Genomic DNA, 26,398 nt, shown 5'->3' with positions numbered 1-26,398 from the left:
AAGAGAAGCTTATAATTCCTCCATATGTATAAATAAGGGAAAAGGTTTGATGTGTGTGTGTGGGGGGGGGACATGTGATTTGATCACAAGTGATATTCAGACTCAGCATATTTACATTTTTAATGTTGTAACCCAATAGAGCTTCTAAAATTTCAAATAAATCCAAAATCACATAAAACAGCGCCCACTCGCACCTAAACATCCACGACTCATAAAGCAAACTAAGATGCTGCATTCCTCATGAAGTTGTACTAATACCCGTTACGTTTGATCCAAATAAACTTCTGCTTCTGCAACCCAAAAAAGCATAATTTTCAACGGTCCTTCAATTGAACGAGTTATTGATAGGGTGACAATACTATATAGACTAGATGCCTATACCATGTAGACTCCCTTAAAGGCTTTTTACATTTATTTTCTCCAATGTCACTAAAAAGCAAGAAATTGAATAAAAAAATGTTTAATCGATACAGATTAATGTAGCTAATGAATCTCTAAAAATAGTAGGCTACACATCTGTTTAGACAAAAGACTTTTAGTGATTATAATAAAAAGCTACAACCATTATCATGGCAAAATAACATACGACATTGACTTTGAAAACTTGACTTTGCAAAAAAAAAAAAACACACAAAAAATGGATACTAAGAAACCAATGCAATTTAGTTGTGTATGCTAACTATTTTGATATTGATTTGGGTTGCCACTAGCTGCCTTTGTTTACATTAATTATTATTTATTTATTTTAACTTTTTTGTACCATTTATTTTACAAAATTATGTCGCCCCATGAATTTTCAATTAAATATATATATAAATTCTGATATCATCAAAAGTCTTTTAAATAAATGAATAAATAAATTTTCCTTAGTCCCGCTCATTTGCAGGGTTCACTTTATTGGAATTATCCGCACACACACGGGTTTTACGCTGGATGCCCTTCCTGAAGCAACCCAGCACTGAGAGTGATGGAACACACACACGGCCAATTTGGCATATCCAATCTACCTAACTTGCCTGTCTTTGGACTGTGCAAGGGAAACTAGAGCCAACCCACGCTAACACAGGACGGACAGAACGGACTCCTAATGGCTCAGCTAGGACTCAAACCGTGGATCTTTTTTGCTGTGAGGCGACATTGCCCACTGAGCCAACATGCCGCCCAAGTGAAAACTGGACCCCACACAAAATGCGTGCACACACACACACACACACACACACACACACACACACACACACACACACACACACACACACACACACACACACACACACACACACACACACACACACACACACACACACACACACACACACACACACACACACACACACATTCCTTGAAGAATACAAATCACACTTGCCATTAAATATTTCCATTTATATTAAAAACCAGGGTGGAGAGTAAATGGGTGGTGTTGGGGGAGTTTACAGAGGCGAGACCTGAAGGAGAGTGGGGTGTGGCCCCCTCTTCTCCTCCAGGGGAGTGTTTGTGGTACTGTGGCCTCGGCACACGTGGGTCAGAGCGACGAAAGAGAGCAGGGAAGATAGTTTTACATAGTCCAAATCTTCCACCCACCTGGCAGGCCAGCGCTCATAAACAGGACAGTTACACAAACCTGGTTTCAGACTGTAGCTTTGACGAGACTCAAGTCAGGAGACAGGAGGTTGGCTTACAAAAAAGGGGCTGAAACACACACACACAGGCACAATTACTGTCAAACACTCTTACCAACAGAGACTACATAAACTGAAGAGTGGGACACTGCTGAGCCCAGGGAGCAGGGATTTACTACAGGAGTTGAAGAAGAGAGGAACCTGGATGGACACCCTCTGCAGTCTCAGTGGCCTGGACCCTCTCTGGGTGAGTCTCGGATGAACAATGCACGTCACTGTAGAGAAATAAACTCACTCACTTCAATAGTCAATGAAAACCTAAGAAGTTAAACAGATATGAAGGCTGCTTAAAAAGAACTACATGCTTGTGAGGGAACACAAAATGTATCTATTTATGCCTCACTTTATTATTGGAAGTGATCAGTGTTTTTGACTCTACAACAGACATTTGGGGTGAGTCATGCATTTTTCACCCAATGATTCATGACTGAGACTGAATGCAGGCCTGAATACAAAATTTGAATCTTCAGTTATATGGTTATGCTGTCTCACTTACTCACAACATGTTATATGAGTGAACATATATATATAAAGTTTATTTACATGCTTAAAATATCTTAGTATGTTTACATTCAAACAGCTGCATGCTGGTATCAGCATGAGTGCAGTCCATGATTTAACTGTACTTTAACCTACATTTTTAACAATGATTACAGATGTCCAATGTTGAAATTCAAGTTAATAAATTAAAGATTGATGAAGGGGTGCTCTTATTCTGAGTAATATATGAGGATCTTTTCAAATTAGATGTAATAATATCGGTGTGGTGAATTTTGCCCTATAGGCCCTGTGATGAGAGGGTCTACTAAGGTCTTTCATGGTACACACTAATATTCAGTGATATTTATCATTGCATAATGATGGTTGACCAGATGATGTACATTCAGTAACTGACCGCATTTTGTAGATAAATTTAAATGCTAGAGTTGCAGCATCAATGTTGCCAAAAGGGGGAAGTTTGACCTTTGTTGTTTTACATAAATTAACAGTAAAGGAATCAACCAGTTTAATTTATTTAAAGACTGTTTGTACTGTTACAAGGCAGTTCATGAGAGAAACACACAATATAGCAGAATAAGTCATGTCTTCTAAATAAAAGAGTTGGTCAAGTCACTGCATCTGCAGCTGAGGCTGAAATATATTATTTATTAGTGTATTTGAGCCTATGAATTAATGCTTTTTTCTGACAGTTTATGTCAGAGTTTGTTGCTGACTTGAACATTTTTATTAAAAGTGAGTTTAGAAAGCAGATAAGATAAAGTAGATATAAGAGCTGCAAATATGCCGAGTGAACCAACTTTCCTTGAATGGGGCTTTGGTTTACAGTCGACAGTGTTTCATTAGTTCTATTATTGAATTATTTTGTTTAACTGTTGTTAGAATATCATTTTGTGTAATCCTGATTAACCCAAAGGAACATTATTCAGAAGGTTCAGATGTTTCTAAAATATTACAAAAACATTTTGAAAATTCTCAGAACTATTGAAATAATATTTTTATAACGTAATGGGAATTTAAGAACAACATTCTTAGAGAATTACGTTTTTAGCTGAGAAGGCGTATTGAATGAGATGAAAAGGTCAAGGTCATAAGGTCATGTCTACTGAAGAATACGTGACAGCATCAATCTGTTTGACCTGCATGTGCACAATCAAAATAATGTTTTTTGAGGGCCATTTCCAAAAAGAGATGACTGGAGATTTGTGAACTACAAGCCACCCGTACAAATTTCCTCTACAGAAATCCAACCATAAGCGGTGTATTTTTGAAACTTTTTTAAACGTTATTTGTGCTGACCGGCAGTCTGCACTCCTACACTTGCAGGAAGGGTACACATGTTGCTCTGAATCACTTCCTGAGACTGTGGTTGCCATTGGGTTTAGACCAGTGCAAACATAGTCTTATAGGATGCAGGATGGGTAGAAGATGGTGTCCATTGAATTCCCTGTGGAAAACTGTGACTGTGCTGTGCACTGCCACATGAATAAGAATCTCTTTCCTTGCCTGGCCCAGACCACAATACACCCCCTCATAGATGAAGCCAAAACAACAAAGTAATGAACCCGATTTTCTCATCTCGAACCTGCAGCATGTGTTTGGACTGCACTTGCAGGGGTCTAGATACTAGAAAACTAGAAACAGATCATGAAAACTGCCATTTACTCTCAAAAAAGTAAAGACGTTTTATTTGCGAATGAGTCATTCTTTTGATCCAGATTTTAATAGAATCAGGTCATCCAGTTCACAAAACAAGTATGAATCTTTAATAACTCAACAATCTGTTTGCAACAGTTAACAGATTGATGGAAGGAAAGGTTATAAGTGAATAACAAGTTATTATTAATAACAAAATTATTTATTACATGACTCATGTAGTTGAAACTGGGGCTTTTGCACCCTTTTTGAAGTGTAAAAACTTTAATCAGAATGGGAAAATGGGGTTTGGAACAACATAAGGCTGAGTAAATATGTTCAATTTTGAGTAAGAAAAATAAGATCTATAGGACAGAAATCTGTTAAACTTCATCAGGCAACTGTATGTATGAGCAAACAAGCTTAAACAGAGCTGTGCTTGGTCCTTATGATCCGTCTCATGGTGTATACAGGGTTTACATTGTGGCTTGCCAAAGGTGCACTTCTTATATACTGCCATACCACAAGACTCCTTCCAACCAGAATGCAGTATTTGTCAGAGCCGTGCCATTGCCGAAATAACCACAGCATAAGGCACAGCCAAACAAGTTCTTGTTAGTCCAGAGAAAGTTTGAAAGAAAAAAAGTGTAACATAACAGCTCTACAGCTGTGTTTGGACATCAGCCTATTTTCCAACACAGAAAAGCCAGAAATAACTGAAGAGATATAGTGTGAATTACTGATGTCTGAATAGAACGAGCCTGTGAAATTCAGGTTGAGAGAGAAGTCTTGGCAATGATTTCAAAGTTTGATGTAATCGAAATGCCCAGAACAGCATGTCACATATCAAAGCCTGTTTGCTTTCAACTGTGAAATATATTTGCATTTACTTTAAATATACAGTTTAAAGAAAACCACACATCTCAGACTATCACTCAGCAATACCAATGTGGTGGAAATAATATCTGATTTTCTACAATCGGAATGGGGTAAAGGAATAGTACCACACTTTGTCCTCATTATCTTAACAGGCAAACAAGCTTTGAAGCTTAACAGAGAACAATACATGCTGCAGATTAAAAGTGCAATCAGTAGTTTCTGTAATTATGTTCTGCTGGTATCTACAAACGTTGTATTTGACTATCCATGTGTTGTGATGTAGGGTAAAGCAGCTTTTATTATGTTACTGATATGACTAAAACATAATTTTACAGAAGTCATATTCGCTTCCTATAGGGCAAACACTGAAAAAGACGAATCCAGACAAATCCAGAAAAAGACACAGCTATACTAATCAAAAACCCACTTGGCAACCATATTTCAAAGCACAGGAAAACCGGTGAGGATTTTTGATCAGGAACTTTACCTTTCACCTCGCTGCAACTTCACACAATTTGTGTGTTGCAAACAACACAGCACTGCAAGACAACTACTATAAATCACTAATGCACAAAGCCATTTGGACTGAACAAACACCAGGGAACATCAATGAACATTCAGCAATCTGATGAACTGTATTTTATTCACTAATTCACTACGAGTGCAGAGAGTAAATACAATAAAATAAGTTGTAAACTGTGCCTAATAATAATGATACAATCACTTCTGATGTAACAAGTTAAAGAGGACTAATGGTGTAACACTACATTTTCAGGACTGGAACGTCACATGGTACACACCACATCCAGACCTCACCCAGTGTTTCCAGCACACAGTACTGGTGTGGTTCCCCTGTTTCTATCTCTGGGTTTGTGCCCCTTTCTACTGCTTGTACCTCAAATTCTACGACAATGGACGAATATCTATATCCAGCCTCTGCTGTGCCAAGACAGTAAGTTATACCGGTCATCAAGACTTGACTAAATTCTAAGCAACTGACTTAAATAGCATCAGTGCCCTGAAAAACTCAGGTTACTGTAATGTGCATGGAAATGCTGCAAAATATGCAAAAAAAAATAAGCAGCAATGAACTGTGTTCAACACTGATAATAATTAGACATGTTTCTTGAGTAGCAAATCATATTGGCCTATTAGAATGATTTCTGAAGGATCATGTGACACTGAAGACTGGAGTAATGATGCTGAAAATTCAGCTTCGACACACCACAGGATTAAATCTTAAAATATATTCAAGCGGTTATTTTAAATTGTAATTTATTTCACAATATTACTTGTTTTTACTGTATTTTTGATTAAATAAGTGCAGCAGATGAGCATAAGAGACTTTCAAAAAATAATAATAAGAAAAACATCCCTAAACCTTTTATCGGTAATGTAAGTCGTTTTGGAACTAACATTTTTTGCTGTTGATGCTTACGTGTCTTTGTTCACGTCTTGTAGGGTTTGGGTATCTGTCTGGCTTCCTTTGGTTTCCTGGAGATGGTCTATCTTCTGGTGGAAAGGAGGAGAGATATAGAGCGTCACACAGTCTTTCTCCTGAGCCCTATAATTCGCAGCCTTACCATGGTAAATCACATTATATTACTATTCTCCTGAACCTCCCCTTTCCATTAATGACTCAAATATAAAGAGTCCAAATTTATGCTTTAAATTCTTTCTTTCTTTTTTCAACAAAACGGAGGATAGATAAGATTTATGATCTGTTATATTTAAACTTGAATGAACAAATCTCTTCGTGGCTAGACGTCTGGCAGAAGTTTCCTGAATGGATCAGGATAAATAAGCCTCTTTTACCTCTGGTCACAGCAGACAGTAGTGTCAACAGCGGTTTTAGTTAAAAAGAAAAAAAAAGAAAAAAGAAAAGAAATAAGTAGTGTGTGTGGGGGGGGGGGGGGGGGGGTCTGGTTTCTTTACAGATCTGCTCAGTTCTGACACAGATGACTAAACATAGTCTCTGCTGTATAGAATAAATACAAATTAACAAAAAACATGTCTAATGGTCCTCTTTTTCTAGAGTGTTTTGGATATCTCTATTGACCTGATCTAGCACACTGATTGGAATAAACTGTGTCCTCAGATACTGGCAGTGTTGGTGATCCACTTGGAAAGGCTGAGGGGCTGTCGGTCCTCTGTCTTTCTCTTCCTGTTTTGGATGCTGGCAATCGTCTGCTCGCTGGTGCCTCTCAGAGCCAACATACAAGCCATCATAGACGAGGTCTGTATATCCCTAGTTTATTAAACTATTGTATTTTTGTATTATTATTTTTATATATTAACTTAGTTTAGTGAAAATAAAAATGTAGAGATGTAGAGTTCACCAAGTATAAAGAGGGGCTGAAATTATACTGGACATTGAAATCTTGAATTTGACATCTAATTTAAACACCAAAATGTTTTAGGATTCAAAAAAAGAGAGTGCTGCTGCAAATATAATTGTAATAATAATAATAACAACAAAAATAAGCATTTATACTTGTGGACAGTAGTCACATTTTTGGACCCCCGGCTCTGATTGTAAAAGTTTTGTAATGTAAAATCCATTAATGGTGCTTTGAGAAATTAGTATTAACTTGCAATTTAAACAATTTAACTTGCCTTCATCTCTGAATTTCTGGCATCTCCCTTTACGTATGTGTAACACTGGCCCTTGTGTGGTTTTTCTAATGAATATTACTCAATCTTAGCCTAGAAATCTAGACTCTCTAGCATACCCTTCTGAGCTGTAATCGCCAAACTCTTGCCGGGCCAATCACATCGTGTATAGAGTCGGTGGGCGGGGCCAAAATGACGACGGCCGAGTTGCGTTTGCGTGCTTCTAGTAAACAGAGACTGGCGAATGGCGGTCTTTCGAATCAGCTTTGACCATGACTCGACTTGGAGTTAAGCTTTTCTCCGAGAAAAGAACAAAGAACGGCACTGAAGTCATTCTTAAAAAGGGAAGATGTGTTCAGAGTTTAGCCGACCGGATACGGCGAATGTTTAATCTATCAACAAGCTCTGCTTCACCTTCGTTGCTCTGGTTGGTGGTAGCGCTATCCTATCGCGTGCAGAGTGAGTTTGAAAGACAACCGTTTATCCTGCCCCTCGGATTGAGCGCTGTCATTGACCAAACATCTTGATGTGGTTCTGACTTGTCAGGCTAACTCAATCTCACTCTCTAGTGTATTTGTGTTGTGTCTGAGAGCCTAACACAGCACTGCATAAACAGTGCTTTCATGCTGCTCTTCTCAGCGTTGATGCCTGGGTAGTCCTGTCGGTTTTCCCTTTCCACTTCCCTCAATGCCCTCTTTGTCTGAATCTGAGGCAATGCCGAGAACAGTCACAATCACTGCTGGTGTTTTTCTGGACAGATAGGAGAAGCCGCATACGTCTGCGGATGCCGCTACTGTCTCCCTCGGTCTGTCTGTCTCTCGGCTGCTGTGATGCTCCCACTCCATAATTATTTTACTGCATCTTGTCACAGACACAGCAATAAACCTCTTGACGCTGGAATGGGAAATATACATGTAGCTCACATGCAGAGACAGTATATTGATTGTGGAATGTATAATCTTTAGGGCTATGTGCATATTTTGTTATATATTTATATTATGTGGCTACCACCAGGGCCGTCCCAAGCATGCTGGTCCTCATCGCGTCCCGGGCGGTTGAATCGTGTTTCTCCCTGGTCCATTTTACACATATAATTCACTTCATTTTCATATTTAGACAATAGTAAATTAACAAGACATTAGTAACCGACTTTCCATGCCACCAGTCAAATCCTCCAAACACTAAAGCTCTAAGGGATCATTTTACTCTTGGTTGGTTCTTCGCTAATGTCAGTCATTACTAATTAGATCAGATTAGTCCATTTATGAATGAATCGTTTATTGCAATTTGTTATCTGATTCAATCAATAAATCAACTTTATTTATATAGTGCTTTTACAATGATGATTGTTTCAAATCAGCTTCACAGTGTTAAACAATACAAATTATTGCAACAAAATTTGATTTGGCTGTACCGTCGTTCTGGAGAAAACAGTGATGTTATCAGCTTATTTAAATGTATCATATAGCGACAATGTTGGCAGATCAGCATTATAGTTTATAGAATTAATAAGAACTAATTAATTAATTTTATTTAAATATTTAGTTGAATAACTTAGATCATAATTTTAGTGTCCCCAACTGAGCAAGCCAAGCCAAAGGTGACAGTGGCAAGGAACCAAAACTCCATCAGGGCATGATGGAGAAAAATAAACCTTGAGAGAAACCAGACTCAGTCGGGGTGCCAGTTCTCCTCTGGCCTATTAACACACCGTGTATGATTATTATTCTGGCAACCTTACAGGTCAGAAATCATATTAGATCGTAATATTCAAAACTACTCTGTATCACGCAATAGACAAGTTTATTTAGGATGGTGCATCGATTACACAAGAGTATGAATTTTTGAAAGATCGGAGTCGTCACGCCGGAGACGGGTTTATTGAGGATGACGTGTCGGTGAGACAAATTCAGTGGAGACACCAATTGACACGCCTCAGCAGACACTCCAGGATGCGTTGGTCATGTCTGGGCGCAGGTCCACCATCCGATCCGGACAGTAAACTGCAGTAAACCTTGGGATAAACAGAGAGAGTAACATTGGCATAAATGCCACTCTTTTTATGATGTACATCAGGTGTTATGGGAAGTGTTCCCGGTTCCGGCTGACCTAGTTAATGCAGCCTAACAATCAATCAATTAATTTGAATAATGTAAGTAAAAAATGTTCTATGTGTATGCCATAGTAAAGAGATGTGTTTTTAGTCTAGATTTAAACTGACAGAGTGTGTCTGCTTCCCGAACAATGCTAGGAAGACTGTTGCTAGAGTTTAGGAGCTAAATAGGAAAAGGATCGACCACCTGCACTTGATTTAGATATTCTAGGTATTATCAACTGGCCAGAGTTTTGAGACCGCAATAGACGTGATGGAGTATAATGTGTTAAGAGCTCGCTTAAGTACTGAGGAGCTAAACCATTTAATGCTTTGTAAGTAATAAGCAAGATTTTAAAATGTATGTGATGTTTAATAGGGAGCCAGTGCAGTGTTGACAGAACTGGACTAATATGATCATACTTCCTGGTTCTATTCTATGTAAGAACTTGAGCTGCTTGGACCAGTTGGAGTTTGTTTATTAAAGGGTTACTTCAGCGATTAGCATATGGCTTTGTATCAGTAGAAACCCTGGAGTATATTCAAATGATTGGCCCCTCATATCCCCCTGAGACAAGAGATTTATGCATTTTATTTCTGGAAAAATTCTCCTAGGAATGCAAATTGACGATATTTGCATCATAGGAGGAATGTTTGGCCAGAGGCTAAAGACTACAGCCAGCAGAGGGAGCCATTTCCACATGTTTTGAACCCGCTCATGGGGGATGGTAGCCTGACAAGCCAGACCCACATCAAGATGTTTGGTCTGGAAACTCACCCTAGACAGGGCTCAATCCGAGGGGCGGGATAAACGGTTGTCTTTCAAACTCCCTCTGCACGCGATAGGATAGCGCTACACCAACCAGAGCAACGAAGGTGAAGCAGAGCTCGCTGACTGATTAAACATTCGCCGTATCCGGTCGGCTAAACTCTGAACACATCTTCCCTTTTTAAGAATGACTTCAGTGCCGCTCTTTGTTCTTTTCTCAGAGAAAAGCTTAACTCCAAGTCTTCCAGAGTCGCGGTCAAAGCAGATTCGAAAGACCGCCGCCGTTCGCCAGTTTCTGTGTTTACTAGAAGCACGCAAACGCAACTCGGCCGTCGTCATTATGGCCCCGCCCGCCGACTCTATACACGATGTGATTGGGCCGTCCAGATTGTGAGGAATACAGCTCAGAAGGGTATTGAGAGTTCCTAGACGACACTTGCGGGCAAATTAAATTTGCTGCCGCTAGGTGCGTCTAGATTTCTTGGCTAGGGGGATGGGAGATTACACTCAGAGATCAGCTGGCAGCTACAGGCACTCATTTAAACGGAGCTATGTGAGCAATGTAATTTTTTTAACTTCTCAAATTAATTTCTATGAAAGTTAAGCTTGCAAAGGCATGAACTGAAACGCGCCAGACTGAACGTGCGTTGTGAATGTATGCCACGAGTGTAGTCGCGATTACCTCAGCTCTCATCAGCTCATTTATCTGACTCCTGCAGTTAGCGCTCAGTGCTGTGATACTCGCGCGGTGACTCACTCATTATATTAAACAGACACGTTCAGTTTTTAATTGTAGTGTCTTCTCCAACTCAGTCACAGTAATCCAGTTGGTGGCTTTAGGAATGGCCTTACAGGGTAGCGAAGCATTCTGGGAATTGTAGTCTTTCATCCCCATGAGACAAAAATACATTTTTTGTCTTTTCTCAGTCTAGAAGGCACCAAATTCAAAAATAATTTCACATTTCTACTACATTAATGACCCAGTTTAAATACAGATTCATCTTCCCAGCGCTGAAGTACCCCTTTAAGCGAGCAGGGCAACCACTTAATAGAGTATCTAGCCTTAAGCTCATGAACGCATGTACTAACTGTTCAGCATTTTGCATTGAAAGCATGTGCCGTAATTTAGATATATTTTTAAGATGGTAGAATGCGGTTTTACAGATGCTAGAAACGTGGCTTTCAAATGAAAGATTGGTATCAAAGAGCACACCCAGGTTCCTCACTGACGACGAGGGCTTGACAGAGCAGTCATCAAGTGTTAGACAGTATTCTAGGTTACTACTTGTAGAGCTAGTAAGTCCAATAACTAAAAAAAAGTATTGATTCAACCGGATAATCATAATTATTTTAAAAAAACGTAATCGATTACAACCTGTTTATGAGTTCGACATTGCTATCATGTCTCTGCACTCGACTTCTTCAAGAATGACATAATCAAATGTATAAAGTAAGATATAATTTTTTTGAGTGTATTGTGGTAAAAGTGAAAGTTTCCCCAAATGAAAATACTGACTTACAAACAGACACTTAAAAATTCTAGGCTAAGTACAGTAACGAAGTAAAAATACTGTAAGGAAGTCAACAAACAAAAAAAATAAAAACAGTAATGATGCCTCTTAGAGCTCAGCGATGACAGCCCATACGTTTACATAGGAACTGAAGCGTGGTTTGTGGTGGGATCTGTTGTGCCCTAAATGAGCCCTCAGCCAATGGGCAGCAGGTCCAAGAGCAACAGCAAAACAACTGGTGCTTGGTCCTCTCATACCACACTGTGGGAGGATATGTTCCCTAACCAATTTGAGTTTCTCCAAACTGTTTAAGCACACAGTGTGGCAGAAAAATAATCACAGCGTCCTGCATTGTGGTGTCCAGAATTTGGACTGTGACCATTTGAGTAAATGAAGCTTGTGTTTACATATCCTTAAAGAGGTCTGCTCTGCCACTTTCTCTTGTAGCTTCGCCATTTGACACAATTTCTGTTAGAAGTCCATGGGAATAGACTCTGTGGCCCCTGTAAAATTTCAGCAGCAGATCCAGGGCTCTGGCGTGGCTGCTGTTTTGAAGCTAAAGCCCGGACCTCAGCATATTTTCTCTCTAACAAATCGTGAATCTTGCACAAAAAGATCAAGTGCAGTGTGGTAAAACTTTGTCCCAAACAACAAAATGGAATACAATAATAAAAACATAAGCACTAGTCCTCCATAAGCAAAACTGTTTTAAAATTCATACATATTATCTGTAATTAAATACTTGCTTTTGCATTTGTTCTTTCTTTATTTCTTTGTATGACAGCCTGGCCAAAAACTATGTCTGCACATATCGGCATGTTCTATTTTGTTCATCACAAAAAAACTACCGACTTCAAACAAAACTATGCAATAAGCTTACAAAATCTTTAATAAGTTAACATTTGAATAAAAGATGCACATTTTTGACAAGAGCATATACCAGGAGAAAAATGAGAAGACAGCTTTTTAGAGCAGAGTGCGACTGAATACTATTACCAACAACTTTCTAGCCTACTACTAAAAGTTGTGAATGAAGAGTCTCAGTTGGTTGGAAGAAAGATCTTTCTGTAGTCTGTATTTTTGTACCATGCTTTAGAAATGTTCATAAATAGATTTGTTGTGTCATTAATCCTAGTTTGATGGAACATTTAGGTCATTATAACAAGCTGAGGTCTTTGAAAGGAAGGGAGGAGAACAGCAGGCAACATCCCCAAAAGAACACTCCCCACACCAGCCACCAGTCCCGCCTCCGCACACTGCGGTGAGACAAAGTGGGCGGCTGATCTCAGATCAGCCCCAGTGCTAGGCCAGGCAGAAGAGAAAATATGGATATAGTCCCACAGGAAGCATGTAGGTTATGTGGCGAATGACTCCTTGGGAAATCCCTGGCAAATGTTTATGCATCACTTATGTGTCTGGTTGGTCCAAAGAAATGAAAACATGCAGTGTTATTTAATAATTCAATGTTGAATCTTACAATTAAATTTGTGCAATAAAACAAGCGTTCATTGTTCAGTCTACAGGTGCGCGTCTACAAGGGATCTACCAATTATTGTTTGATCTAATTTTTATGATGAAATCAAAATGTGTATTAAACAAAAATATGCCAATCCAAGCTATAAATAAAAGGATCATGGCACAGTAAGTATGATATAAGAATTGGGCCTGAAAAGTAAAATAAATAAATAAAATTAGTTCAAATGAGCTGTACAATCAAACTAAATATTATATATATCATGTGGTAACTTGATGGGACAACTAAATAGTTTTTGGTAATAATGTAGTTGCTTGGGAAATGAGAACAATACAAGCATTACATATATATATATATATATATATATATATATATATATATATATATATATATATATATATATATATAAATTTTTTTATGGAAGGGGAGGGATAGAAAAAAAAATCAATACTATCTATATTTCATGCTTAGTTAATTTTATTATTTTATACTAGTTTATCTAACACAAAAAAACTAAATATTTATGCTTCCAATTGCTTTAAAGTGAGTGTCCTGACTATATTGTTCGCCACACTGTTGTCTACATTCTACTGATACAGTCATGTGTGTGTTACAGGGTTTCTCTGCAGATGGGATGAGATTTGTGGCATTTTTCATATTTTTCTCTCTCCAATTGGCTCAGCTCATCCTAAGCTGTTTTGCTGATAAATGCCCTGCCACCTTTAAATCTGTATATGTAAAGGTAAGCTAGAGTTCTTCTCTTCTTTTTTATGACTAAACTAATATTTGGCAAAATGGTCAAAAAATAATACCTGAAAAAATTATTTTTTTCTATTAGAATCCATGTCCAGTTGAGGATGCTTCTTTCCTTTCAAAAGTACTTTTCTGGTGGTACGGCAGGTAGAGTCATCATTTCATCTTTCATTTCATGAACTTATGAGATTGTTGTGAAGGTCTGGCGAATGAAACACCTCTGAGAAAAAAAGAAACACACGTTTGTGCTCCACAGATTGGTGGTAAAGGGCTACCGCTCACCTTTAAAAGCTGAAGACCTCTGGTCTCTACGAGAAGAGGATACATCTGAAAAAATCATCTTTGATCTAGAGAAAGAGTGGACCAAGCAATGCGCCAAACTGCAGCAGTAAGAAACCTGACATTTCCTTAACGGCATGTTTCCCATCCTGATATAACAGTTTCCTTAACTATTGAGCACATTTAGTCAGTATATGTGTCATCCATAATTTGCATTCTCATAACTTAATTATTTGTATTATTAGTTAACAAAGTGCATAATTTTTACTTTGTTGCAACAATGGTCGCAGAATGCTAATCCAGAGACTATTCTAGGGTTAAAAATGTTGCTTTCCCTCCTTCAAACACAGGCAAGAGAGCTCTCTGAACAGATCACAAGCTCTTGGTTATAAGCTGAGTGAGCAGACACAGCTGCTAAGAAAACTCCATAAAGAACAAAGCTCAGGCTTCTGTCTGCTCCGTACACTAGCCAAAAACTTTGGCCCCTACTTTCTGACTGGGACTATCTGTCTGGTCATTCAAGATGCTTTCATGTTCTCCATACCACAAGTGTTAAGGTGAGAGAGGCAGTAATTCTGTCATGGCATGTACAATGATACTTCTAGTCTAGTTCCAGACATACTGTACAAACATTTAGGGTCTGTAAGATATTTTAAGGTTTTAGAAGGAAGTGTCTTCTTCCAAGGCTCCATTTATTTGATCAAAATACAGTAAAACAGCAGTACTATAAAATATTATTACAATTTAAAATAACAGTTTTATATTATAATATATGTAATTGTTGGCAAAGCTGAATTGTCAGCATCATTACTCCAGTCTTCAGTGTCACATGATCAGAAATCACTTAATTTCTTATTATTATTCATGTTAAAAAAAAAGGGGGAAAAAGTTGTGCTGCTTAATTTACTTGTGGAAACCCTTTTTTACAGGATTCCTTGGTGGATAAAAAGTTTAAAAGAACAGCATTATTTAAAATAGATTAAAATACATTTATGTTACAAAAAATATATTTAATCCAGTCATGCTGAATAAAAGTATTTTTTTATTTATTACTTTTTACATTACTCATTTTGAGTGGTAGTGTATTTATAATGCGTTGTCTGCTTTAATACAAAACATTATTGCATAAGCTCTAATGTCACATGTCATCAAATGATATACTTTTAAAAAGGATCCTTTTTTAGATAATCATATGCCAATGTTTAAATGTAGAGCAAGACCTTTGGCACATAATTCTGTTAAAAACTTGTTGTGCAACAAAAACAGAAATGTGTAAGGGGAACCTTAACTATGTCTATGAACTTGTTGCCCTTTCTCAGTATTGAGTGTGAACTCAATACTGAGTTCACACTCAGTCACCCCCCATATCCTGCTGTGGTAAAGCCACACACTGTTCATTTTGTCCCATGCACCACAACGCTAGGAGAGTCTGCTCTCTGCAGCATCATATTGTTTGTGGCTGAGTTATAGCTCTGAAAGGAAAAATAAGCTGAAGTTCATAATCAAATTAAGCCACTTCGTCTGACATATAACTAGCTAAGAGCACTGTGGTGGGTTCACTGCTCCAGAACCACAGGAACTGTGGCCTCAATCAAACACTCCTTTACAGTTGTAGACTCTTTGATGCATGTACCTGGGTCAGCTGTATTAGGTCCAAGAAGGCTCATATTTGTTCAAACTTTAGGTTAAATAAAGAAAAAATAGAATCAAATTCAACTCATATATATACAAAAATGTTGTGCTACAGTTTGTGCCTCAGTAAATCATAATGTCTGTTTCTTGTTCTTCAGCCTACTGCTCGGCTTTGTGAGGGATGAAGATGCCCCCTTGTGGAAGGGTTACCTCTTTGCCTTTTTGATGTTCCTGTTGTCTTGTCTGCAGTCCCTGTTCAACCATCAGTACATGTATACCTGCTTCACGGTGGGCATGAGGGTTAAAACTGCAGTTATGGGCCTAGTGTACAGGAAGGTAGGTTTCTGAACTGTTTACTAACAAATGCAAAGATGCATATACAATGGTTCTCACATTTATTCTGGCCTCCACAGTCCCTGGTCATCAACAACGCGGCCCGCAGAACATGTACAGTTGGAGAGATAGTGAACTTGGTTTCGGCTGACACCCAGAAACTCATGGATTTCGTGGTGTACTTCAATGCAGTGTGGGTGGCTCCGATTGAAATCGTCTTATGTCTTTTCTTCCTCTGGCAGGTGAGAACAGATGCTTCTAGAAATAAAGATCATGTTTATGTTTATTCCTCTTATAAAATATATGGGATTGTTACAATGTCAGAAAAAATAGTGTACAACAGCTTGTACACTTAAATACAACATTGTACTTCATCTAACCCTAAAAGATGCATATTAGAACCTTACAGTATTATTTTGAAGCTACTACTAACATTTTGGGGATAAATAAGGTGCAGAGGTCCTAAAATAAAATTGCCGTTCTATGTTTCATCCCCTGTACAGCGACTCGGCCCATCTGCCTTGGCTGGCATCGCCACTGTAATTCTCATCTTCCCTTTAAATGGGTTCATTGCCAAAATGAGAAGCAAGCTCCAGGTATCATCCATGTTGTTCCATGACTCAAATGATATTTCCATGATAATATTAGTGCTGTAGCGACTGAGGTCGTGTCAGCACACAGTGTCGTCCCAGCAACGTGATGTCTACTGATAATTTTAAAAATAAGCATGAGGTTAGTCTGTGTAGTTATGTCCATAAAAACCACAGGATTTTGCTTTGTTGTAAAACTGAAGTCTTTATTTAATTTGACTGAAACATTTGAAAAAAAAACTGAAACTTGACCATATTGGGGTTTTTTTCTGAACTTGTAAACTTGTTTTCTTCTCTCAGGAGGTCCAGATGAAGTACATGGACGGCCGCATTAAGCTTATGAATGAGATCTTGAGCGGAATAAAAATCCTGAAGTTTTACGCCTGGGAGAATGCTTTCAGAGAACGTGTTCTTGGCTTCAGGGAAAAAGAGCTGAATGCTCTGAAGAAGTCTCAGATCCTTTACTCAATATCCATCGCCTCCTTCAACTCCTCCACTTTCTTGGTACATTTCATAATTCTTGGATGATTTCATCCTTGTAACACATTAATATAGTCCTAAAAACTGAATAATTTGATTCTATACCCTTCAGATTGCATTTTCCATGTTTGGGGTGTATGTGCTAATAGATGATAAGCATGTTCTGGATGCTCAGAAGGTCTTTGTGTCCATGGCTCTCATCAACATTCTCAAAGCTCCACTCAGTCAACTGCCCTTCGCAATGAGCACCACCATGCAGGTGAGCAGCACTAATGCAGTTTAAACATCCAAACGCTTATGTATTTATGAAAAGACAAAAAAAGTCTGGAGTGTTTATAGGGAGTTCAATGAGATGTTTGAAGGTGCTCTTTTGGATCAGAGATTGACGTTAATGTAGAACAAAGACGCAAATCCAAGGCACACTTCAAATTATTTAACTGGCTATTTCACTGTTGAAAATTTAAAAGACATGGGGGGTGAAAAACAACCCACACGTAGCGGCCCAAAACAGCCTTCTTCAGGGTGTATTTATATTTGTGCTTTTTCAAGGAAATGATCAAGAAGTAGTTATCTTTGTTTCTGCTTGTTTCTAAGGCTGTGGTTTCTCTCAAACGTCTCGGAAAGTTTCTCTGTCAAGACGAGCTGAAACCAGATAGTGTGGAGAGAGCTCCCTACAATCCTGGTGAGTGCATTAGCTTGACATTTTTTTCAGACTTTCCTAAAATACTTTTGACATAAAACATTTTATACGCCTCAGAAGACCAACATTGGTATACATGTTTTTCCCAATCAATGTGATGGTGGAATCCTAATGCAGGAAGCTATAACAAAACCTGACATCCAAAAAGCAAAAATAAGTTACTGATCTGCCAAAAAGACACACCTTGAATAATATATTTGCAGTTCTTCTACAAGACATACCCTTTTGTGCAGGCTGTCAGAAACATTCTTTTAAATGCTGTAATTCAACAAACACTACACTAAGGAAATTGTGCGGCTATGAGGTGGGTGTTGGTAGTGGATGAAATGCGCAGGATGACTTCATACAGTGGTCACTGAAAGGGGATTTCAGCTTTTGAGCTGTAATTATATTTCTATTACTTTTCCCACATTTTTATGTGTTGAAGACAATGGAATTATTTTTTTATATTAAAGGTCAGAGAAGTTTTTGTGAGAATTCTTTCTCTCTACTTCATCCAAATATCATTAAAATATAACCATATATCCCATGGATGATGGTTAAAAATAAAATATGAAAATGTATTAAGCAAAATAATTATCATAAACCCGGTCCTTAATTTACTTGTGGTATAGTTTTATGAGCCTCAAATGTAATGCACACTTAAAGGGATCGTTACCCAAAATTAAGTTTGTCAAAACCTACTCGTTTTAAAATCGTCCCAAACCTGTATGACTTTCTTCCAATAACATTTACATTTACATTTAATCATTTAGCAGACGCTTTTATCCAAAGCGACTTACAAAAAAGGGGAGAGTAATAGAAGCAACGAAACAAACAAGGCCAACAACCTGTAAGAGCTGTAAGAAGTCTCAATTAATTAGCACAGTACACAATGTTTTTTTTTGTTTGTTTGTTTTTTAAGACATCTACAACAAAAACTCACGTACGCAAAATACAGAACACTGGATTTTGATAGCCATGATAACAACCCATTAGGACTAAGGCTGTTGCCCCAGCTGTTGTCGTTAATGTAGATTCAGTGGCCCAATGGGTTGGTTTTGTATGGCATTCTAGCTAAACGCGCAGCAGTAGCCATCTACAACAAAAAACTCACATATGCAAAATACAGTACACCGGATTTTGATAGTTATGATAACTATGTAACACACCCGCCTGAAGGCACAAATCCGGATGAGAGACGTAGATATGATCCAGGAGTGTGCGCTTTTGGTCGTTGCTGTGGTGATCAGTAAGTGCTATTCTGTATTGGTCAGGTGCAATAGGAAAAGTGCAATTGGAAAAGATGTGTCTTAAGATGTTTTTTAAAAATGGCTACAGACTCGGCAGCACGAATTGAGATCGGCAGGTCATTCCAACAGGTGGGAACGGTCCAGGAAAATGTCCGTGAGAGCGATTTCATGCCTCTTTGGGATGGAACCACGAGGCGTCGCTCACTCGCAGAACGCAAGCTTCTGGAGGGTGTGAGCCTGAACAAGTGAGTTTAGGTATATTGGTGCAGAGCCAGTGGTTGTTTTGTAGGCGAGAACTAGTGCCTTGAATTTGATGCGAGCAGCCATTGGCAACCAGTGCAGTCTGATGAAGAGAGGCGTAACATGCATTCTCTTCGGCTCATTAAAGACCACTCTCGCCGCTGCATTCTGGATCAGCTGCAAGGGTTTGATAGTGCATGCTGGAAGCCCAGCCAGAAGAGCATTACAATAGTCCAGTCTGGAGAGAACAAGAGCTTGAACCAGGAGTTGTGCAGCCTGTTCTGATAGGAAGGGTCTAATCTTTCTAATGTTGTATAAAGCAAATCTGCAGGACCGGGCTGTTGCAGTAATGTGGTCAGTGAAGTTTAACTGGTCATCAATCACAACTCCAAGGTTCCTGGCTGTCCTTGATGGAGTTATGGTCGATGAACCAAGCTGAATGGAGAAATTTTGATGAAGTGCTGGGTTGGTTGAGAAAACAAGTAATTCTGTCTTTGCAAGATTGAGTTGAAGGTGATGCTCCTTCATCCAGTCAGAAATGTCTGTCAGACAGGCAGCGATACGAACACTGACTGTAGGATCATCTGGTTGAAATGAGAAGTAGAGTTGAGTGTCATCAGCATAGCAGTGATAGGAGAAGCCATGTTTCTGAATGACAGAACCTAATGATGACATGTAGATGGAGAAGAGAACTGGTCCAAGGACTGAGCCCTGGGGAACCCCAGTAGCTAGATGATGTGACTTACACTACACCTCTCCATGACACCCTGTAGGACCTACCAGAGAGGTAAGACCTGAACCCCTGGAGAGCAGTTCCTGAGATCCCCATCTTCTTAAGTGTTGACAGTAGGATCTGGTGGTTAACTGTGTCAAAAGCAGCAGACAGATCCAGCAGAATGAGCCATGAGGATTTGGAAGCTGCTTTTGCCAGTCTCAGTGCCTCAGTTTCCGAGAGCAAGGCCTTCTCAGTCGAGTGGCCGCTTTTGAAGCCAGATTGGTTGTCCAGGAGGCTGTCCCGTTCAAGAAACATAGAGAGTTTATTGAACACAACTCGCTTAAGGGTCTTTGCAATGAAAGGCAGAAGGGATACCGGTCGGTAGTTTTCTAAAAGTGCTGGATTCAGAGAGGGTTTCTTAAGCAGTGGGGTTACCCGAGCCTGCTTAAATGCTGTGGGAAAGGTTCCCGTGTGAAGAGAAGTGTTGACAATGTGAGTGAGTGCAGGAGTGATTGAAGAAGAAATGGCCTGAAGGAGGTGAGTGGGTATAGGATCAAGCAGACCGGTAGTAGGGTGATTGGAAAGGATGAGTTTAGAAATATCTGCCTCTGAGAGCAGAGAGAAGGATGGAAGCGTGTTCGTGTTAGTTGTTGAGATGTGTGTGTCAGTTTGTGGTGAGGAGAACTGTTTGCTGATGAGAGATGTTTTGTTTGTGAAAAATTATGCAAAGTCATCAGCTGTAATAGTGAGCTGTAAGAGAATAACCAAAATTAAATATTCTATGTACTAGGACAAACAATAGTTTTTTTTTTTTGTAAAACCAAAAAAACAAACCTAAATTAATATTGCTATTCATGGATAATCTTCCTAACCAGTTAGATGTTAACTTCTGAAACACACTGTAAAAAATTATTTAGAAAAAACAGTTACCTGGTTGCCTTAAAGCTACACTGTGTAACTTTTTTTTAGTTTATTCTTAGCTAAAAACACTTAGTTCTTTCAAAAATATATGTGCTCATTAATGTATATTTACTTCTTTCAAGTAATAAAGTATTCTCGTAAGTTTATAATATGCCATTGAAAATACATACGGGTGAGGGGTTCGGATGGCGGTCGCCATGTTGCCCCTCCATCTTGAAAGTACATTAGCCAAAGAGGAACATACCCATAAATTCAAGCTTCGCCTTTCGCGTTTTAACACTCGATGGCACCGTGACGAATGTGAAGAGGGGGATCCACCGTAGGAGTTAAAACAAAATCAGAATTGAGAGGAACAGAAACTAATATTCACTGGATTGTCATATACCTTTTCACCGCTAGATGGGGAAAATATCACACAGTGTACCATTAAAATTCTGAGTTCATTGAAATGAAAATTTTAAGTTAATACAATAAACATTTTTTGAGGTTACTTCGACAACCTTTATTAAAAGATTATTAAAAGATTTTGTAAGCATATTGGGTAATTGTGTGTTTTAGTTCTGATGACGCAGTGAAACATGCCAAATAGTGCTATTTTCATGATTTATCAATTTTTTATGTGGTTCAGATACAATAATATTTTGAGTTTCTATTTATTACACAAATTTTTATTGTATTATATATTTGTCTATTTCTCTCATGAACAAGACACGTACTTCAAGTCCATGTCTCTCATGAAGCCATTTTGTTTTTAAATTATTTAAAATATTCTGTGATCGTACAAGAGTTGTATGGAACACTTTTGTGATGGCATCTTGGTATTTTAAATCTTGAAGACAATTAATTGCAACTGCACTGAAAAATACTCAAATAAAATGTATTTAAATATAAATAATAAAATAAAGTCATACAGGTTTGGAACAACATGTGCTCACCTCTTCATTTCCTTTTTGTCAGATGTCGATGGTGTTGTTATTGACAATGGAAATTTCAGCTGGTCTAAAGATAGCACACCATGTCTCAAGAGGTAGGTTTGAATATATATTTTTAGATCCAGCATTTCTGACCCTATGAAGACAATAAATCTGGCAACCAATAATTTCTGCAGGATCAATGTCAAAGTGCAACGTGGTTCACTGGTGGCTGTGGTAGGTCATGTGGGAAGTGGAAAATCCTCTCTTCTGTCTGTGATGTTAGGAGAGATGGAAAAGAAAAGTGGCAACGTCACAGTTACAGTAAATCATTCTAGAACATTATTAAAAAATATATTGGCATCATGAATATATTCCACATATAATTTTGCTAACACATTATTTCAGGGCTCTGTGGCTTACGTGCCTCAGCAAGCATGGATCCAGAATGCCACTGTCAAAGACAACATCTTGTTTGGACGTGAGAAGAAAGACAGCTGGTACCAGAAAGTGGTGGAGGCCTGTGCTCTCCTACCAGACCTGGAGATCCTACCTGGAGGAGACTCAACAGAGATTGGGGAGAAGGTCAATATAGACTGTCCGAACCACACATGATAGAATAAAGTGAAAAGCTATAAAAAAAAAAAAAAAAAAAAATTTATTTTAAATTTCAAATGTGCAGGGTACAAGCAGACTAAAACTCCAACTACATTTTTACAATATTCACAGGGGCTGAATCTGTCAGGAGGTCAGAAGCAAAGAGTGAGTCTGGCACGCGCAATCTACAAAAAGGCTGATATATATCTGTTGGATGATCCCTTGTCAGCTGTGGATGCACATGTCGGTCAGCACATCTTCGACAAGGTCATTGGACCCAATGGAGTTCTTAAAAATAAGGTAAAAATTTAAAGATACGAGTATTTTTTTCAAAGAAAAGCTTTAAAGGTTTATATACAAAGATAACCTCTGATGAATTTCTTTGAATTACAGTTTGGCAAATTTATCTTCCTCTCATTCCAATTCAACTCTATGTGTATGTGGATAATTTAACTACTTACTCTTAAATTAAAAGGGAATGTTCTTTAATTCAGAATTTTGTCCAACCACGCAAAAGACACACAAAAAAACTAACTAGCTAACTAGCTTGTTTAATGATGCTCCCCAATTCTTGCTAAAACAGACTCGTATTCTAGTGACCCACGGGTTGAGCTTCCTGCCCCAGGTGGACCTGATCCTGGTGATGGCGGACGGAGAAATCACAGAGATGGGCTCTTATGCCGAACTTTTGAGCAGGCGAAATGCCTTTGCTGACTTTGTTAAAGCCTTTTCTGTTAGTGAACGCAAGGAAAGTGCCACCCACAAAGGTAAGATAAAAATGACAAATGAGTGCCCAGCTTAACAACTGACTTAACACTACAACAATATTTTTATGTTAACACGGTTAAAAATGCAGATTCACCTTGTTTTAGGGACCAGGAAATCAGTCTCTCGTCTCAGCATGACAGACTTCTCAATTGACCTCTCCCAGGAGCAACTCATCAAGTAACCAAGTTTTGAAAATGCACATTCAAATGCAACAGTTGTTGAGGAATACATTTTCACCTTTCTGTCCCTTTGGTTTAATGTAGTGGAGACATGGGAAGTGCCAGTATACAAACCATGGAGCCCTTATCTGACAAAGAACAGGAACAGGACCAGGAGGAAATTGGGAGACTGACCCAAGATGACAAAGCTCATACAGGCCGAGTAAGTAACAGAGCCAAATCCACAGATATTACATACAATGGGTAAATCCATCAAAACATACCTTCACATGCAACTCAATACCAAAAGCCAAAGAATTGGATTGGAAGGTCAAATTTAAAGTTCAGCTACAGGTCAACAACACACGTTTCAGATTCTCTTGTCACCACAGAGATTTAATTTTAACCCCTGATTACAGGCTTTTGAGCTTCATTGTTCTAAATACCATAATATAGCCTGAAAGTGCACTATATCATTCAGAGCGCTGTTCCTCACACATTCTCCTTCATAATGGGTCACACAGGTGAAACTGGAGCTGTATGTGGAGTACTTCAGGACCATTGGCCTGGCCCTCATCATCCCCATCATCTTCCTCTATGCGTTTCAGCAGGCTGCCTCACTGGCCTACAACTACTGGCTAAGCCTGTGGGCAGATGACCCGGTTGTAAATGGAACTCAGGTCAACACCGATCTGAAGCTTGGTGTTTTTGGAGCTCTCGGCTTTGCACAAGGTTAAATATCCCTTATATTTCTCAACCTGCACTAAGAATCCTTGGGCTTTGTTTTGTTTGTGATCCTTTACGGTGATGTCATATTGCAGGAACTGCCATTTTTGGGACTACTGTGGCTATTTCACTTGGAGGAATAATTGCATCCCGGCATCTTCATTTGGACCTTCTCAACAACGTACTTCACTCTCCCATGTCGTTCTTTGAAAGTACACCCAGTGGTAATCTTCTCAATCGTTTCTCGAAAGAGATAGATGCCATTGACTGCATGATCCCTGATGGTCTAAAGATGATGCTGGGCTATGTGTTCAAACTTCTGGAGGTTTGCATTATCGTGCTGATGGCAACACCTTTTGCAGGAGTGATCATACTACCACTCACTCTTCTCTATGCCTTTATCCAGGTATGATCGCTCAGCAGACGAGAGCATTATAACAAGGAGCATCAGTTATTTATCTGACATTTATATTCCTGTGTTTTCAGAGCTTCTACGTAGCCACATCCTGCCAGTTGCGTAGACTTGAGTCAGTGAGTCGTTCACCCATCTATACTCATTTCAATGAGACAGTTCAAGGAGCCAGTGTAATTCGGGCCTTTGGTGAACAGCCTAGGTTCATCCTTGTAGCTAACAGCCGAGTTGACCACAATCAAACATCCTATTTCCCAAGATTTGTGGCCACCAGGTAAGATTCAGGTTTTGTTTTTTTTTGTTTTTTTTCATTCTTTGCTACTGGTCCTTCAATCTATTCAGTACAATATCTTTCATGTTATTCCAAAAGGTGGCTGGCAGTAAATCTAGAGTTTCTGGGTAACTTGCTGGTCCTTGCTGCAGCTATCCTCTCTGTTATGGGAAGGGCGACTTTAAGTCCTGGAATTGTGGGGCTAGCTGTGTCCCACTCTCTCCAGGTAGGGAACTCATTAAAAAAATATATATATTTTCTGACTATTAGATAAGAAGTTCTCAAGAAAAATAACTTTTCAGGTAACTGGGATCCTGAGCTGGATTGTGCGGGCATGGACTGATGTAGAAAACAACATTGTGTCTGTTGAGCGAGTGAAGGAATATGCTGAAACAACAAAGGAGGTAACGTTGGTTTAAACTTTGTTTTTCCCCAAATTTCCTTTATACAAAGAGACCAAAGTATATTTTTACATTCATTCTTGAGGTCACCAAGTCTGTCTTGGGTTGTCACAGGCACCATGGACATTTGAGGGTAGTCCACTTCCATCACACTGGCCCAGAACAGGATCAATTGGATTCCAGGAATATGGACTTCAGTACCGCAGGGGTCTTGACTGGGCCTTGAAAGAAATTTCCCTCAGTGTTAATGAGAGAGAAAAGGTAAATATAACATCTGGAGGAAATTAACCCATTTTGTCTCTTTATTTTTTATTACGCTCTAAACCATTCATCTAATCCACTCAGGTTGGAATTGTGGGAAGGACAGGGGCTGGAAAGTCATCTTTGGCTCTCGGAATCTTCCGGATCCTTGAGGCAGCAAAAGGAAAGATCTACATAGATGGGATAAACATAGCAGAGATTGGATTGCATGAACTGAGGTCTCGTATAACCATCATCCCACAGGTACACCTGGAAAAAACAAAACAAAAAAAACCCTTATTAGCAATGACACAATTAAAAATATATATATATTGAAAAATTGGATGCCTCAATTACAACCACACCTTTTTGCCCAAGGATCCAGTGCTGTTCTCAGGTTCCTTGCGCATGAATCTGGATCCCTTTGATGGCTACACTGATGAGGAGGTGTGGAGAGCTCTGGAACTCGCTCATCTCAAGAACTTTGTGTCTGGCCTTCCTGACAAACTGAATCATGAGTGTTCAGAGGGTGGAGAGAATCTCAGGTACAAACTCTTGACAAGATTCCTCTCTCTTCGTCATTTGACTAATACCTGAACTGATTGTTTCTGACTGGATATTCTGGGCTTCAGTTTGGGTCAGCGGCAGCTGGTTTGCCTGGCTCGAGCTCTCCTCAGGAAAACTAAGATTCTGGTTTTGGATGAAGCCACTGCAGCTGTGGATCTGGAGACGGACAATCTGATACAGTCCACTATCCGAACTCAGTTTGAGGACTGCACCGTTCTGACCATCGCACATCGCCTCAACACAATCATGGACTACACAAGGTGCAAAAAAAAGTGCACATGTGCATTTCTAATTATGCATTTCTATTGTGATTCCTGACAATGTT

General features: G+C 39.0%; 1 protein-coding gene and 1 long non-coding RNA gene across 3 annotated transcripts in view; one reads left to right on the top strand and one right to left on the bottom strand.

Moving 5' to 3' along the window:
• Positions 1 to 26,398, top strand: part of abcc6b.2 (ATP-binding cassette, sub-family C (CFTR/MRP), member 6b, tandem duplicate 2) — a 40,107-nt gene that overhangs the window by 9,362 nt on the left and 4,347 nt on the right. Inside the window, exons 1-31 of one of the 2 annotated variants that reach the window (XM_067418791.1) lie at positions 1,620 to 1,863; positions 5,046 to 5,148; positions 5,464 to 5,640; positions 6,150 to 6,275; positions 6,787 to 6,924; positions 13,764 to 13,889; positions 13,986 to 14,047; positions 14,157 to 14,288; positions 14,530 to 14,736; positions 15,970 to 16,147; positions 16,225 to 16,386; positions 16,648 to 16,740; positions 17,035 to 17,238; positions 17,327 to 17,473; positions 17,809 to 17,896; positions 21,980 to 22,049; positions 22,131 to 22,257; positions 22,342 to 22,518; positions 22,663 to 22,830; positions 23,114 to 23,297; positions 23,403 to 23,475; positions 23,562 to 23,679; positions 23,981 to 24,188; positions 24,278 to 24,588; positions 24,669 to 24,868; positions 24,965 to 25,091; positions 25,168 to 25,269; positions 25,381 to 25,527; positions 25,612 to 25,770; positions 25,885 to 26,051; positions 26,139 to 26,333. In XM_067418791.1, coding sequence (XP_067274892.1) covers positions 6,189 to 6,275; positions 6,787 to 6,924; positions 13,764 to 13,889; positions 13,986 to 14,047; positions 14,157 to 14,288; positions 14,530 to 14,736; positions 15,970 to 16,147; positions 16,225 to 16,386; positions 16,648 to 16,740; positions 17,035 to 17,238; positions 17,327 to 17,473; positions 17,809 to 17,896; positions 21,980 to 22,049; positions 22,131 to 22,257; positions 22,342 to 22,518; positions 22,663 to 22,830; positions 23,114 to 23,297; positions 23,403 to 23,475; positions 23,562 to 23,679; positions 23,981 to 24,188; positions 24,278 to 24,588; positions 24,669 to 24,868; positions 24,965 to 25,091; positions 25,168 to 25,269; positions 25,381 to 25,527; positions 25,612 to 25,770; positions 25,885 to 26,051; positions 26,139 to 26,333 — 4,157 coding nt within the window. In that variant the 5' untranslated portion in view covers positions 1,620 to 1,863; positions 5,046 to 5,148; positions 5,464 to 5,640; positions 6,150 to 6,188. Of the gene's footprint in view, positions 1 to 1,619; positions 1,864 to 5,045; positions 5,149 to 5,463; positions 5,641 to 6,149; positions 6,276 to 6,786; positions 6,925 to 13,763; positions 13,890 to 13,985; positions 14,048 to 14,156; positions 14,289 to 14,529; positions 14,737 to 15,969; positions 16,148 to 16,224; positions 16,387 to 16,647; positions 16,741 to 17,034; positions 17,239 to 17,326; positions 17,474 to 17,808; positions 17,897 to 21,979; positions 22,050 to 22,130; positions 22,258 to 22,341; positions 22,519 to 22,662; positions 22,831 to 23,113; positions 23,298 to 23,402; positions 23,476 to 23,561; positions 23,680 to 23,980; positions 24,189 to 24,277; positions 24,589 to 24,668; positions 24,869 to 24,964; positions 25,092 to 25,167; positions 25,270 to 25,380; positions 25,528 to 25,611; positions 25,771 to 25,884; positions 26,052 to 26,138; positions 26,334 to 26,398 lie in introns of those variants that run through there. The other variant, XM_067418790.1, reaches the window with a different exon arrangement.
• LOC137042436 (uncharacterized) lies at positions 22,097 to 23,505 on the bottom strand. Its single transcript, XR_010898392.1, has 3 exons — positions 23,393 to 23,505; positions 22,357 to 22,486; positions 22,097 to 22,203 (listed from the first exon to the last, which is right to left on the bottom strand). It is a non-coding gene; the product is annotated as an uncharacterized lncRNA (long non-coding RNA).

The sequence above is a fragment of the Pseudorasbora parva genome, chromosome 2, assembly GCF_024679245.1.
Source record: "Pseudorasbora parva isolate DD20220531a chromosome 2, ASM2467924v1, whole genome shotgun sequence".
In the NCBI taxonomy this organism is placed as follows: Eukaryota; Metazoa; Chordata; class Actinopteri; order Cypriniformes; family Gobionidae; genus Pseudorasbora; species Pseudorasbora parva.
Note: the sequence above shows the minus strand (reverse complement) of the source record. Positions and strands in the feature narration are given on the sequence as shown.